This window comes from Zalophus californianus, chromosome 3 (genome assembly GCF_009762305.2).
Source record: "Zalophus californianus isolate mZalCal1 chromosome 3, mZalCal1.pri.v2, whole genome shotgun sequence".
Lineage (NCBI taxonomy): Eukaryota > Metazoa > Chordata > Mammalia > Carnivora > Otariidae > Zalophus > Zalophus californianus.
Window position 1 is genome coordinate 148,460,155 of NC_045597.1, and position 17,138 is coordinate 148,477,292.

The window sequence follows — 17,138 nt, forward strand, 5'->3', positions numbered from 1 at the left end:
AGGGGGAGTGGGAGAGGAAGAAGCAGTCTTCCTGCCGAGCAGGGAGCCCCATACGGGGCTTGATCCCAGGACCCTGGGATCATGACCTGAGCTGAAGGCAGATGCTTAATGCCTGAGCCACCCAGGGGCCCCAATGATGAAAACTTTTTTTTTTGAAAACTCTTAACAAATTACATATAGAGGGAATGTATCTCAACATAACAAAAACCATATATGACAAGCCCACAGCTAACATCATACTCAATGGTGAAAGGTTGAAAACTTTTCCTCAAAGATCAGTAACAAGAGAAAGATGCCCACTCTCACCACTGCTATTTAACATAGTGGAAGTCCTAGCCAGAGCAATCTGTCAAGAAAAGTAAAATGCTTCACAATTAGAACTGAAGAAGTAAAATTTCTCTATTTGCAGGTGATATATTTTATATATATAAAATCCTAAAGATCCTACCAAAAAACCAGATCTAAATGAATTAAGCAATTTGCAGGATACAAAATTAAATAAAAATCAGTAGCATTTCTATACACTAACAATAAATTATCTAAGAAATAAAGAAATTGATCCTACTTACATCAAAAACAAAATACTTGAGAGAAACTTAACCAAGGAGGTGAAAGATCTCTATACTGAGAACTGTAAGACATTGACAAAAGAAAAAAAAACACAAATAAAAAGTTATCCCATGTCCATGGATTGGAAGAATATTGTTAAAATGTCCATACTATGAAAAGCCACCTATATTCAATGAAATCCCAATCTAGATTCACATGGCACTTTATAAAAAGTAGAAAATAATCCTAAAATTTATGTGACCACAAAAGACCTAAATAGCCAAAGCAATGCCAAGAAAGAAAAACAAAGCAGGAGGCATCAGACTTCCTGATTTTAAGCTATATTATAAAACTATAGTAATCAAAACAGTAAGGTGCTGGCACAAAAACAAATATATAGATCAGTGGAATGCACAGATTAAAAGTGTCACAGCGGAAATAGATATTCTGTGCAAATGGAAACTAAAAGAAAGCTGAGGTAGTTTTACTTATTTCAGACAAAATAGACTTTAGGAGAAAGTGATAACAGAAAAGGAATTGAAAATTGATTCTGAGAAAATCTCTCTGATGCCAGTGCCTGGACTTGTTCTATTGTACCATGATGTACTTGACTCTTGCCTCACCTGGGCTATAGCAACAATCTCCTTACTGGTATTCTTATCTCTTATATTTTTTTCCCAACCTATTCCCCAGACTCCAGCAAGCCGAACTTCCTAAAATACTGCATTATTTACCTTGATTCAACGTTGGTTGGTTTCTCTTTAGTAACAAGGGTCATTTAATGGTGGCAAGAATCAATTTATGTGACCTTAGGTATATCATCTTCTCTCTTGTAAACTGATCTAAGTCAATTTGCTTAATTGCATCATATTAATTCCTAATAGTATCAATCATACTATATTAATAAATATTTATTTAAAAATAAGGTCATTATTATCCCTGATGAACATAGATGCAAAAGTCCTCAAAAAAATATTAGCAAACTGCATTCAAAAATTCATTAAAAATGTCATTCACCATGATCAAAAGGGAATTATTCTGGGGATGCCAGAATGGTTCAATATTTGCAAATCAATCAATATGATACACCACATTAACAAAAGATAAAAATCATATTATCATTTCAATAGGTACAGAAAAATGTGATGGCATTTTTGGAAAGAGGAATTTTTGTCACTATATCTTAATGGTCTTATCCAGATACTATTGAAATATCACTGAAATATACTTCTGGTCCATTGTTGACATTTTTAAAATAAAAGCAACTACTTAAAATATTGCTATTTTTTGGCTACTCCTTTGTACTGTAAGAATAATATACCAGCATATTACTACTAAATTAAAGTTGCATCTGAAGCACAATTTGATCTTTAGTGTTATATCTTCTAGTCCTTTCTCTCAGGATTTCAAATATTTGAACAAGTATACATGTGACAAATGTGTTTCAGTATGGAACAGATGGCCACAAAACGGTACAATTTATTCACAAGCTGAAATCCAACTTTCAAACACTAGAACCTCTCCAGTGATTTAAGCTTCTATGATATGCCAAATTGTCTTATACAAATCAATGTTTCCTATTCAGACTTGAAAAATGCTCCCTCTGCTCCAAAGAGATCACTCATTCAACCATAATGACATTTTAACTTAAAGAAAATTGGTCATCCTCTTCAAAGAACATATTAAAAGTAGAACTTGTTTCACAGTAGACATCACTTAGAAAACAGTTCCATCAATTTTTAATCTTCTAATTGCTTTTGGAAATGTTCCTGCAAATGTGTACCTTTGAATATTTCATTATAATGGCTTCTTTGAATAAAAATATTTATTACCATATGCACAAGAAACACATTATATATGTAGTAATTAATCATGATAATATGCATGAAGGTATTTGCTCAGTACAATACTAATTCTACAACTATACTTCACTGTTAAGAATGATATTCTGCCTTTACAAGCTCCAGAAAATATTCTCTAGCCAGAATCAGAAAAAGATTTGTTTAAAATGGGATAATATAATATTCCCTCAATTAAAAGCTGAGAGAGACTCAGAGAAAGAGGCGGAGAAAGAATACCACTGTGTTCTAGTGTCAGACTAGGAGCAAGAAAATGTGAATTTTTGTTTTTGCTTTGACTTCTCACCTTGGGTGACATTAAAACCCTTTAAACTTTATTTTCCTCATTAAAAAAAAAACCCTAGGGGGATGCCTGGGTGGCTCAGTAAGTTAAACGCCTGCCTTCTGTTTGGGTCATGATCCTAAGACCCTGGGATTCAGTCCCACATTGGGCTCCTTGCTCAGCAGGGAGCCTGCTTCTCTCTCTGCCTGCCGCTCCCCCTGCTTGTGCACGTGCGCCCTCTCTCTCTGACAAATCAACCAACTAACCAACAAACCAACCCCAGGATCTCCAAAAATTCATTCAGCTCTTCCACTCTGTGATTGTACTGCAGGGCTAGGGGAGATGAAGAGACACAGAAAAGGGTTTGAGCCAACTGCCAGCCTCCTTTCACCCAAGTCTCTCACCATGTCCCCCAACCCTCACTGGGTTCTGGGTTACTTTTTCCACCAGTGCACAGCCCCACTGCCCAACAGCCTTCTGTTTATTTAGACTCCTGCTGCCTCACTATATGCCTTTGTTGCCATGACACCTGGCAACACGATTGGGCATCATATATTTGCCACTGAGAAACTGAGTGTAAGGAGCATCCTGTGCTGAAGGTCACATCCATCTGTGAGTCTCTCCACCTGGGGCCACAACCAAGCAGCAACTAAAACTTTGAAATAACTTGTTCACTCTGCCTTAAATTTCCATTTGTTGGTCACTTCTTAAGTGAAGTCCCATCTTCTTTATTCTCACCTTTATCGCTATAAGACTTTGTGTTTCCTTTCTTCCCTAACAGCTCACGCCCCTTCCCATCCCAAACTCCTGTATTTTTTTTCTCCGGACTTCTGATTCCACTACCATGAGCTCCCTACACCTATGATCTTTCCATAAAATGTTTCAGTCCTTCCCACCCTTCCTCCCCTCTTGTCTTAACCTGTATTGCTTCTAAGGACTTTACTTCCCTGCAGCCCTGTCAGAAAAGCATATTTATTTTTTTCATACTGTCCTTGCATCAGGATCAGGGGGTGGGGTCAATTTCTCTGTACTCCTTGACGTTTTCAGATCATAGCTCCAGACTTTCTTATAAAAATGTCAGTTCCCTTCAGGATTTACCATTTCTAGATTCCTCTCCTTTTCTACCCCCTCCTCTGTAGACCTTCTTAGACACATTCAGCTGAGGATTTTTGGCAATAGATTTACAAACTTTCTTCCCTCCCTAACTTCTCTTATAAAGAAGGATATTAATGTCTATGAGGCTGATTCAGTTATTGCCACTGATTCTCTTTGGCTTCATATTTTCATTCTTGCAGGCTTCTCTCTGCCTCATCTACCAACCTATGGCCATACTTGGAACCTGCTCCCTTCTGAAATCTCTTCTTCAGGCATTACTTTCTCAGACCCAAACTTCCTATTTTTTTGCAGCATGCCTGCCTAGTACTCCTGTTTGACCAATCTTAGTCTTCCAATTCATTTACTCATTTACCTTGCCTTAGAGTCAACCTTTTCCTATAATCTCTTCTAATTTGTTCAGATTTTGAGTCTATCTCTTCTTCGATGTCTCCCTTGTTGAGGCCCCAAACTTGCTTGCTCATTTTCCTTTAATTGTAACTACCTACCAAAGCTGCAACCATGATGAATTCAAGGCTCCATCTTCTCTACAGTGGCACATAGATTGTGTTGTGCAGCTAAACATCATCCAAATGAGTCAGATTGGTAACATTATATAAATTCATAGCTAGCAAACTTAAAAGGACCTTAAAATTGCCTGAAAGGCTATTATGCTTCACCAGTCAGTTCACTTTCCATTTCTCTCAAGAAAATAGTTTCTTTAATCCTTTTCCAATGACCTCAAACATCTTTCTTCTTTACTCACTCTCTGCTTATTTAGACTACAATTTCATTACCTCTTGCATCTAAATCTATAATATATACCCCCCTTCTGTTATAGTGGATAAGTCCCTGCATCCTACTATAGGGTATCCTGACACTTATGCTCTAGATCCTTCTGTTATTAACAATTATCACACATACCAGCTGTATCTGTCTGATATCACTTATCATACACACCAGGTATATTTTTAATGACATTTAAATAGGTTCAAGTCTCAGCTTAAAAAAAAAAACCAAAACCCTGAAAAACATCTTCCAGTTACTTTTGTCTCTTCTTTCATTTATAATCTCTTGTCCTGAGTTATATATATATATATATATATATATATATATATATATATATATATATACCCTGTTTCCTTGTCCTCACCTGTCATTTTCTCTTCAACCCAATCCAACCTAGACTTGGCTCCCACCACTCCACTAAACTCTCCTAGCTAAGGTCACTAATGTTCTCCTTGTTGCTAAAGCAAAATTGCGTTCTTCAGTCTTGATCTTACCTGACCAACTGCTACTAATTTACTATATTTTCTTTCTTTGGTTTTCTAATACCACATATTTTTTTTGTTTTGCCTCCCTCCCATGTGGCCACTTGTCTTCATAATTCAGTAGTTCAACCAATATTACAGAACACTTTGTCAAGCACTGTATGTTAAGTGTACAACAGTGAATAAGACAACAAGGTCCTTGCCCCCAAATATATTATATTTTAATGGGGTGGATTAAGTAATTTTATATAGTCTTCAAAAATAGTAGAAATAGTAGAAATTTGGTAGTACTTATAAGTTTCTTAAAACCAGTGAAATCATTCTAAATGTGGCATAACTTACAGCATTATAAGTATATTTAATTTTCATTTCATGTATAAGAAATACCTTTAAGGAAATAAAGTGAAAAAGACAACTACCATCTGGATTTTCCTATAGGTTTGTGGTGAATATTAATGCAAGAAAATACAAAAAATATTCAATGTCCTGGAAAGAATCCTTCCATGTTACATGTTATCAAGTGGAATGTTTAAAAACAGTAGCTCAAGACAAGGAAAATCTATTTCTTTAATTTAAGTAAAAATAAATATTTTAGTCAGTATGAAATAAAATTTCTAAGTATTATTCATAATTAACAAAATCCTGAACATACTCATCAAAACACCTAATGCTTTAAGTCTTACAGAGAATGGGGTCATTTCTTTTAAGAGTAGTTAGTCATTCACAGACAAGTAGGCAAAATGATGACAAAGAATTCTGTGTACATTTGTCAAGAGTATATAGTGTTATGTTCTACAAATAAAACATTTTTATGTTCAATATTCAAATATTTTCTGATGTTAATAAAAAATACATCTTCATAACTGAACTCCTTCCAATATTAAAGATAGCTCAGGATTTTTTGTATTTGAAGGATGAGATTCAGGCTTTCTTGACAGATTACTACATTTTTGTCTAATTTTTCCCATACAATTATTATATCTTTTAGACAAACTAATTTTAGTTGTACCCCAATTGACAATAAGATTTAAATCTTCTGGAAGTAAAGTATTTGATCTCTTCTTGTCTTCTCTTATTCTAGTACCAAAAGTCTTCTTTGGATTGTGGTTAATATGTTTACAGTCTTTGGCCATCTTCTGACTTTGACCAGTGTGGTATTTTTCACTGATACATGGGCTTTCCATTCCAGTGAGACATATAATATTCTTGTGAGCAATAGAAGGAAGAAATGTTTGAGATGACATTTTTCCAAAGGATCCAGTTGGTAAATCTTGAAGATACCTGGGGAAATGTTGGCTAATTTTATACTCATAGGTTAATTTTCTTGTGTTTGAATCATCTAACTTGATAGAGAATAGATCATCTATTGTTATATTCTGATAGGTATCTGTTGGACTTACAAGTGTATTCAACTTTTCAGAATTATGTTGAGGTATGCTAGGTAAAATTCCAAGTCTATTTTGTTTTAAGACTAATCCAGTACCAGGAATAAAAAGTTCTGGTTTATCCTGTTTTGACAGATGAGTGATGTTTGTGTTTGAAATGGATTGATGTGTGTGTCCATTTCCTGCCGTATCTTTCCAGATTAAAGGGTTATATATAACTTGTCCATCAATAGGGCATGAATTGCACTTGTGGAATAACCAACTGTCAATACATTTCCTATGAAACTTAAAAAAAAAGGTTATAAATTAATCAGATATAATTATCTTGTTTATAATGTATACATCTATGTAAGTTTTTCCCAGTTTCATTATTGTGTTACTATTAAAACTATTTAGCAAGAATGGAAGATAATTATAATTTATCAAGTTTTATGGAAATATTTTGAAGAGGAAAATGGAATGGGTTATGACTGATCTCCATTTTCAACATTAAAATGGAAAGACTTCTATGGATATCATTTTTGTAATCTTGTTAAATCCCACTACTTATTCAAGCCATGAATTTTACTGTTGCTTTCTAATGAATGAAATTTGTTAAATAATAAAAACAGTCATAACCAACTAGAGTTAGAAACAGATCTGATGATGGTAAGGTATCAAATAACAAATCACATTCTTGAGAAGAAAACAAACTAAGACTTTTTAAGTAAAGGTGACTCTAAAGCTAAATATTTATTTAAAGTAACTTTATTTCAGGAAAAAACTGGTTACTAACTATATGGTGATTGAACATTAGACTTTAATTCCAGTGAATTCATTTGAAATAATAATTAACTACGTCAAATTAAACATTTCTGTTTCATCCAAAGAATCACAAAAACACATTATTCTATAAGCTATTTCTTTATATGGGTAATGAAAGTAGATAAGATAGATAAAATCATCTAACTTGAAGAGCCATTTTATCTTTCCTGGATAGCATATACAGAAATGAGTCCTAATCAATAGAAATCCATCCATAGGGGACAAAGCTGCCTTCTCAATAGTCTCTGCTGCAGCTCTTCTACACATACTGTTCAATATGAACATCTCTGCACATAATACAACTAAAAAGTGAAAGTAGAGACTTAAATTGTCAATTCATTTGTAAACACTGGCCCTATAAAGAAAGTCAAACTAACATGATGTGACTTCTACCTTGTGAGTACATGGTAGCAATCTTGTATGTTGACCCAGACGAAATGCCTTCAAACAAAGTCGACACTGATAGCCTGGAGCAAGCAGCTTACTATTCTTTGTAATCAGTGAAAGAGGCAGTGACTTCACCACTTGTTTTGGTGTGTAAACTTGGCTGAATGAGAATGAGCAGAAAGACATTAATGTTTATATGTGATTATAGATCAGGTAGTAATCAGTAGCACAGGTAAATAACCTCCATATAAATAATGTAAATGAATCCAATATTTTTTGAACTGAAGGTAAGAAATCTCATACATTATAAAGTCAAATAAATCAATTATATTGATGCTGAACAAGATGAACCCAATTTCAACATCAACTTCATAAATAACAAAATTTAGTGATTTCAAATAAAAACACTAAACTAAAATTTTTTGATTTGCACTTTTTAATGTCTATGAAATAAGAACAAAATTTTAGTGAGAACCATATACTCAAATTATTTCAGTCTAAGCCAACACTTATTCCTTGTGTTTAGAAAAATACAACCTGAATCATGATGCCATCTGGTAGGGAGTAAGGTGCGTGGTAAGCCACATTAAATATTCTAGGCTACTGTGATAAATTGGTAGATGAGAATCTAAGAGGAAACTCATTTTCCCTTGGGGTATATGCTTACTACTTTAGTATTGTTAGACTATGTTAATGTAATTGTAAAAGTACCAACCCCATTTTTGTACCAGAAGTACCAACCAACAGAACTAAGATTAATGTAAATTAACTGCTATGTGATGCCATTAATAACTGAAGAAACAGATAAAACAAATATTAAAAACAAAACCTGGTAAAAGGTTAGACACATTCCTATTATTCAAAAGTCATTCAGAACAAAGTTCAAATACAGGACTACCTCAGAGATATTGTGGGCTTGGTTCCAGACCACCACAATAAAGTATCACAATAAAGCAAGTCAAGTGAATTTTTGGTTTACTAGTGCAAATAAAAGTTATGTTTACATTATACTGTAGTCTATCAAGTGTGCAAATAACATTATGTCTGAAAAAGCAATGTACATACTTTATTTTTTTTAAAAGATTTTATTTATTTGACAGAGAGAGAATACAAGCAGGGTTAGCAACAGGCAGAGGGAGAGGGAGAAGCAGGCTCCCCATGGAGCAGGGAGCCAAATGTGGGGTTCGATCCCAGGACTCTGGGATCATGACCTGAGCCCAAGGCAGTCACTTAACTGACTGAGCCACCGAGGTGCCCCGCAATGTACATACTTTAACTAAAGATGCCTTACTGTTAAAAAATGCTAACATTATTTGAGCTTTCAGTGAGTTGTAATATTTTGCTGGTCTTGCCTCAATGTTAATGACTGCTGACTGATCAGGGTGCTGGTTGTTGAAGGCTGGGATGGCTGTAGCAATTTCTTAAAATAAGATAACAATGAAGTTTACCTCATCAAGTAACACTTCCTTTCTGTAGCATGTGATGCTGTTTGATTACATTTTACCCACAGAAGAACTTCCTTCAAAATTTGTCAATAGTTTTTTATTTTAAAGATTTATTTACTTATTCCAGAGAGAGAGAGAGAAAGAGAGAGAGTTAGTAAGGTGAGGAGCAGAGGGAGAGAGAGAGAGAGGGAGAGAGAGAATCTCAAGCAGACTCCCTACTGAGCACAGAGTCCCACAACAGGGCTCCATCTCGGGACCCTGAGATCATGATCTGAGCCCAAATCAAGAGTTGAACGCTCCAGCAACTGAGCCACCTGTGCATCCCAAAATTTGTCAATACTCTTAAACCCTACAGCTACTTTATCAACTAAGTTTCTGTAATATTCTAAATCTTTTGTTGTCATTCCAACAATCTTCACAGCATCTTCACCAGGAGTAGATTCTATCTCAAGATTCTATCACCACTTTCTTTGCTCATTCATAAGAAGCAACTCCTCATCCATTAAAGTTTTATCATGAGATTATAGCAATTCAGTCACATCTTCAGGCTCCACTTCTAATTTTATTTCTCTTGTTATTTCCACCACACCTGCAGTTACTTCCTTCATTAAAATCTTGAACCCCTTAAAGTCATCTGTGAGGATTGGAATCAACTTCCTTACAACTCTAGTTAATGTTAATATTATGACCTCTTCCCATGAGTAATGTTCTTAATGGCATCTAGAATGGTGAATTTTTCCCAGAAGGTTTTCAATTTACTTTGCCCAGATCCATCAGAGGAATCACTGTGACAGCTATAGCCTTACAAAATGTATTTCTTCACTTCTGGGGAAGATGGCAGAGTAGGAGTATCCTAGGCTGATCTTATCCCATGTGTACATTTAGATAACACTCACGTCAGGTTAAATAACCCAAAAAATGACCTAAAGACTGGCAGAACAGACTTCCAACATCTAAATGAGAGAACAGTCTACATCAAAGAGGGTAGGGAGGGAAGAGATACAAGTTGGGAGGCAAATTGACCTGTGAGACTATCTGTAGGAGGAGGGATGCCAACAGTGTGGAGATGGGCGAGGACCAGACCCCAAACCAGGCTCTGCAGGCATGGGGAATCTGCACTAGGAAGACAAATCCCCATAACATTTGGCTTTGAAAACCAGAGGGACCTAACTATGTGAGTCCTTACAATCAGTAGGGCTTAACAACTGGAACTTTAAAAATCAGTAGGCTTAGTTCTGGAAGAGGCAGAGGGGATAAGAAACTGAGTCTCCACCCTAAGAGGGAGAGCAAAACAAACAGTCGCACTGAGATCAGCATAGAAACAGCAGTTTAAAAAACTGGGATATACAAGAAGAAGATGTATTTACTAATCTCTGAGCATGTGCTAGAGAGGCAGGGATCTTTGGGAGACTACTCCAAGAACCAAATAGCTGGTGGACATCATTTCCCTCCCCTACCTCCCAGCTAAATACATAGACATGTGTTGAAACTGGTACAGCATCAACACTCTTCACCTACCTTGCTAACAGCAGCACCCTGCCCCTGTGTTCTCTGGGGATTCACCTCCTCCAACAAGCCCTTGGCAAGAGTTCATCCAAAGAGAGGCCACAAGCCTGGCAGGGTACAAGCAGCCCTGATAGGGGATGGTACCACTCCAAAGTGACTCCTGCCCCAGGGAGAGGAGAAGGTAACCATACACACCAGTTTTACTGGGCCCCAGCAATGGGCTGGGGCAGACCTGTGGTCTGACTGCAGGCCATGCCCAACAACAAAAGCTTCCCAGGAGATAAAATGGGGAAAACACCTTGCAGTTCAGTGCTATGCAATTCTGGCAAAAGCCTGGTCTCAGTCAACTCAAGCCCAAGGCAGCTCCAGACTAGCCCACTGATAACATAGGAACAAACCCTACCCACAACAGACAGACCACTGCAGATGACTGTACTGAAAACAGATGCAACGCAGCCACAACATAGGGTACATGCAATCACATAGGCGATACCCCTGAAGTGCCAGGTTGTGGTGAACATGGGGCATTGCACTACAGGGAACCACAGGACTTCTTTTTCATAAGGCCACTACTTTCAATATAGGAGATGTGTTGACTTTCCTAACACTTAGAAACAGACACATAGAGTTAGACAAAATGAGGAGATAAAGGAATATGCCCCAAATGAAAGAACAGAAAATCATAGCAAGAGAGTTAAATGAAATGGAGATTAGTAATATGCCTGATAGATAATTTAAAGTAATGGTAATAGAGATACCACTGGACTTGAGAAAAGAGTGAAGGACTTCAGTGAGAACTGTCAACAAAGAGATAGAAAGCATAAAAAAAAACGAATAGAGATGAAGAGTTCAAGAACTAAAATTAAAAATACACTAGAGAGAATAAATTGACTAGAGAAAGTAGAAGAATAGGTCAGTGATCCAGAGGACAGAGTAATAGAAAGCAATCAAGCTGAACAGGAGAAAGAAAAAATAATAATAAAAATGAAAATAGACAAAGGGAACTCAGTGACACCATCACTTGTAAGAACATTCACATTATAGGGATCCCAAAAGGAGAAGAGAGAGAAAAAAAGGCAGAAAATTTATTTGAAGAAATAATAGCTGAAAACTTCCTGAATCTGGGGGAGGAAACAGAAAACTAGATCCAGGAGGCACAGAGAATCCCCAACAAAATCAACCAAAGGAGCTCGACATCAAGCACATAGTAAATAAAGTAGCAAAAAGTAGTGATAAAGAGAAATAATTTTAAAAGCAGCAAGAGAAAAGAAAGAATATAAAGGAATCCCCATAAGGCTATGAGCTGATTTTTCAGCAGAAATTCTGCAGGCCAGAAGTAAGTGGCATAATACATTCAAAGTGGTAAAAGAAAAAAACCTGTAGCCAAGAATACTCTATCCAGCAAGGTATCATTCAGAAGAGGAGAGATAAAGAGTTTCCCAGATAAACAGAAGTTAAAAGAATTCATCACCACTAAACTAGACCTACATGAAATGTTAAAGGGGACTCCTTGAGTAGAAAGGAAAGGCCATAAGCAGGAGTAAGAAAAGTAGGAAGCACAAAAGCAGTAAATTTAAGTATATCTATAAATATCAGCTAAGGAATTCACAAAATAAAAGGATGCAAATTATGACACCATACCCCTAAAATGTGGAAGGGAGAGGAGTAAAAATTTAGTGCATTGAGAATGGGTTGAAACTTAAGTGACCATCAACTTAATAGAGACTGCTATATGCATGTTATATATAAACCTAATGGTAACCACAAATCAAAAATTGGTAATAGACATGCAAACAATAAAGAGAATCGAATCCAAGTACATCACTAAAGAAAGTCAGCAAACCGTGAGAGGAGAGAGCAAGATTACAAACGAACAGAGAAGAACTACAAAAACAAACATAAAACAAGTTAAAAAATGGCAATACATACCTTCAATAATTACTTTGGACACAATGCTCCAATCAAAAGACATAGGGTGATGGAATGGATAATAAAGCAAGAACTATATGCTGCCTACAAGAGATTCATTTCAGACCTAAAGACACATGCAGATTGAAAGTGAAGGGATGGAAAAGTATTTATCATGCAAATGTAAGTGAAAATAAAGCCAGAATAGCAACACTTATATCAGACAAAATAGACTTTAAAACAAAGACTGTGATAAGGGACAAAGGACACTCTATAATCATAAAGGGAACAATCCAACAAGAATATATAACAATTATAAATATTTATGCACCCAACATGGGGGCAACCAAATACATAGAGCAGCTAATAACAAACATAAAGGAAATAATTGGTAGTAATACAATAATATTAGGGGACTTTAATGCCCCACTTACATCAATGGATAGATTATCCAAACAGAAAATCAATAAGGAAACAGTAGCTTTGAATAACACATTGGGTCAGATGGATCTAACATATATTCAGAACATTTCATTCTAAAACAGCAGAACACACATTCTTTCCAAGCGCATATGGAACATTCTTCAGAACAGATCACATATTAGGCCATAAAACAGATCTCAACAAATTCAAAAAGATTGAAGTCTACCATGCATCTTTTCTGACCACAACATTATGAAACTAAAAATCAACCACAGAAAAAATCTGGAAAAAACACAAATACAGGAGGTTAAATAATATGCTATTAAACAAAGAATCAGTTACCCAAGAAGTCAAAGAGGAAATTAAAAAAATACATGGAGAAAAATGAAAACACAATGGTCCAAAATCTTTGGGATGCAGCAAAAGCTGTTCCAAGAGGGAAGGTTGTAGCAATACAAGCCTACCTCAAGAAACAAGAAACATCTCAAATAAACAACCTAACATTATATCTAAAGAAGCTAGAAAAAGAACAGATAAAATCCCAAACCTGGAGAAGGAAGTAAATAATAAAGATCAGAACAGACATGAGCAAAATAGAAGCTAAAGAAACAATAGAACAGATGGATAAACTAGGAGCTCATTCTTTGAAAAGATCAACAAAATCAATAAACCTAGCCAGACTCATAAAAAAAAAAGACTCTAAATCAGAAATGATAGAGGAGAAATAACAACCAACACCACAGAAATACAAAAAATTATATGAAAAAATTATGAAAAATTGTATGCCAACAAATTGGACAACCTAAGAAGTGGGTAAATTTGTAGAAACATATAACATCCCATAACTAAATCAGGAAGAAATAGAAAATTTGAACAGACCAATTGCTAGCAATGAAATTGAATTAGTAATAAAAAAAACTCCCCAAAAACAAAAGTCCAGGACAGCATGGCTTCACAGGTGAATTTTACCAAACATTTAAAGAAGAGTTAATATCTATTCTTCTCAAACTATTCCAAAAAATAGAAGAGGGAGGAAAGCTCCCAAATTCATTCTACAAGGCCAGCATTACCATGATACCAAAACCGGACAGTGTCACTACAAAAAAACACTACAGGCCAATATCCCTGATGAATATAGATGCAAAAGTTCTCAACAAAATATTAGCAAACCACATGCAACAATACATTGCAAAGATTATTCACCATGCTCAGGTAGGATTTATTCCTGGGATGCAAGAATGGTTTAATATTTGCAAATCAGTCAACATCATATACCACATCAACAAAATGAAGGATAAAAATCATATGATCATTTCAATATATACAGAAAAAGCATTTGACAAAGTATAACATCCATTTATAACAAAAGCTCTCAACAAAGTAGGTTTAGAGGAAACATATCTCAACATAATAAAGGTCATATATGAAAAACTCACACCCAACATCAAACTCACTGGTGAAAAACTGTGAGCTTTTCCCCAGGAACAAGACAAGAATGTTCCCTCTTGGGGCACCTGGTTCCTCAGATGGTTACGCATCTGCCTTCGGCTCAGGTCATGATCTCTGGGTCCTGGGATAGAGCCATGTCAGGCTCCCTGTTCAGCAGGGGAGTCTGCTTCTCCCTCTCCCTCTGCCTCTCTTCCCACTCATGCTCTCTCTCTCTCAAATGAATAATAATAAAAAAGTATGTTCACTCTCATCACTTTTATTCAACAAAGTACTGACAGTCCTAGCTATAGCAATTAGATAAGAAAAACAAATAAAAGGCATCCAAACAGGTAGGGAAGAAATAAAACTTTTGCTATTTGCAGATGACAAGATACTATATATAGAAAACCCTAAAGTCTCCACCAAAAAACTATTAGAACCAATAAATGAATTCAGTAAGGTCACAGGATACAAAATCATGTAGAAATCTGTTGCATTTCTATACACTAATAATGAAGCAGTGGAAAGAAAATTTAAGAAAAATCCCATTTAAAATTGCACCAAAAAGAACAAAATACCTAGGAATAAACTTAATCAGGAGGTGAAAACTATAAAACATTGACGAAAGAAATTGAAGATGACACAACAAATGGAAAGACATTCCATGCTCATGGAAGAACAAATATTGTTAAAATGTCCATACTACCCAAAGCAATCTGTAGACTTAATGCATTTTTCTAGATTTTTATAGATACATAAAAATACCAACGTCATTTTTCACAGAATTAGAACAAACAATCCTAAAATTTGAATGGAACCAGAAAAGGCCCTGAATAGCCAAAGCAATCTTGAAAAAGAAGCTAGAGGTATCACAATTCCAGATTTCAAGTTGTATTACAAAGCTGTAGTAATCAACACAGTATGGTACTGGCAGAAAATTAGACAATGGAACAGAATAGAAAGTCTGGAAATAAACCCACAATTATATGGTCAATTAATCTTCAACAAAGAAGGCAAGAATATGCACTGGAAAAAAGTCTCTTTGATAAATGGTGTCTGGATAACTGGACAGCTATATGCAAAAGAATGAAACTGGACCAAACTCTTACACCATACACAAAAGTCAACTCAAAGTGGATTAAAGGCCTAAATGTGAGACCTGAAACCATAAAAATCGCAGAAAAGAGCACAGACAGTAATTTCTCAGACACTGACTGTAACAACATCTTTCTAGATATGTCTCCTCTCTTTTTTTTAAAAAAATATTTTAGAGAGACAAAGAGAGAGCGCACAAGTGGGGGGAGGGGGTAGAGGGAGAAAGAGAATCTACAGTGGACTTAGTGCTGAGCATGGAGCCTGATGTGGGGCTCAATTCCATGACTCTGAGATCATGACCTGAGCCAAAATCAAGAGTCCGATGCTTGACCGACTGAGCCACCCAGGTGCCCCTCTAGATATGTCTCTTTGAGGCAAGAGACAAAAAAGCAAAAATAAACTATTAGGATTACATCAAAATAAAAAGCTTCTGCACAGCAAAGTAAACAACCAACAAAACTAAAGAGAACCTACTGAATGGAAGAAGAAATTTGCATGTGACATATCTGATAGTATCCAAAATATTCACAGAACTTTTACAATTCAACATGAATAAAATAATCTAACTAAAAAATGGGCAGGGGGCACCTGGGTGGCTTAGTCGGTTAAGCTTCCAGCTCTTGGTTTTCTGCTCCGGTCATGATCTCAGGGTCGTGAGATCCAACTCCGCATCAGGCTCCATGCTCAGTGTGGAGTCTGCATGGGATTCTCTCCCTCTCCTTTTGCTCCTCCCCCCACTCTCTAAGTAAATAAAATCTTTAAAAAAAAAATAAAATAAATTAAAAATGGGCAGAAGAAGACATGAACAGACATTTCTCCAAAGAAGACTTACAGATGGCCAACAGCACATGAAAAGATGCTCAACATCACTCATCATCAGAGTAATGCAAATCAAAATCACAATGGGATATCACCTCACACCTGTCAGAATGGCTAAAATGAAAAACACAAGAAACAAGTGTTGGAAAAGATAAGGAGTAAAAGGAACTATCTTGTACTGTTTGTGGGACTGCAAACTGGTACAGCTCCATTATGGAAGACAGTATGGAGGTTCGTCAAAAAATTAAAAATAGAAATACCCTATGATCCAGTAATCACACTATTAGATATAGACCCAAAGAATATGAAAGCACTAATTTGAGAGAATATATGCACCCCCATGTCTACTGCAGCATTATTTACAACAGCCAAATTCTGGAAACAACCCAAATGTCCATTGATAGATGAATGGACAAAGAAAAAGTATACAGGCGCCTGGGTGGCTCAGTTGGTTAAGTGACTGCCTTCGGCTCAGGTCATGATCCTGGAGTCCCGGGATCAAGTCCCACATTGGGCTCCCTGCTCAGCAGGGAGTCTGCTTCTCCCTCTGACCCTCTTCCTTCTCGTGCTCTCTCTCATTCTCTCTCTCTCAAATAAATAAAATCTTAAAAAAAAAATGTATACACACACACACACACACACATGCACACACACACACACACTGGAATATTACTCAGCCATAAGGAAGAATGAAATCTTTGTCATTTGCAACAACATGGGATGTAGAGGTTATAATGTTAGGTGAAATAAGCCAGGGAAAAACAAATACCATATGATTTCACTGCTATGTGGAATTTAAGAAACAAAACAAAGAAAAGCAAAGAACAAAGAAAAAAAGAGACAAACCAAAAACCTCTTAACTCTAAAGAACAAAATGGTGGTTACCAGAGGGGAGGTAGGTGGTG

General features: G+C 36.0%; 1 protein-coding gene across 1 annotated transcript in view; it reads right to left on the reverse strand.

Annotated features, from left to right (window-relative positions):
- Positions 1-5,641: 5,641 nt before the first annotated feature.
- ZSWIM2 (zinc finger SWIM-type containing 2) overlaps positions 5,642-17,138 on the reverse strand; it is a 33,597-nt gene continuing 22,100 nt past the window's right edge. The window contains exons 8-9 of the mRNA XM_027589502.2: positions 7,616-7,769; positions 5,642-6,703 (exon numbers count right to left, since the gene is read on the reverse strand). Of these exons, the coding sequence (XP_027445303.1) occupies positions 5,891-6,703; positions 7,616-7,769 (967 nt within the window). The 3' untranslated portion in view covers positions 5,642-5,890. The remainder of the gene's footprint in view (positions 6,704-7,615; positions 7,770-17,138) is intronic.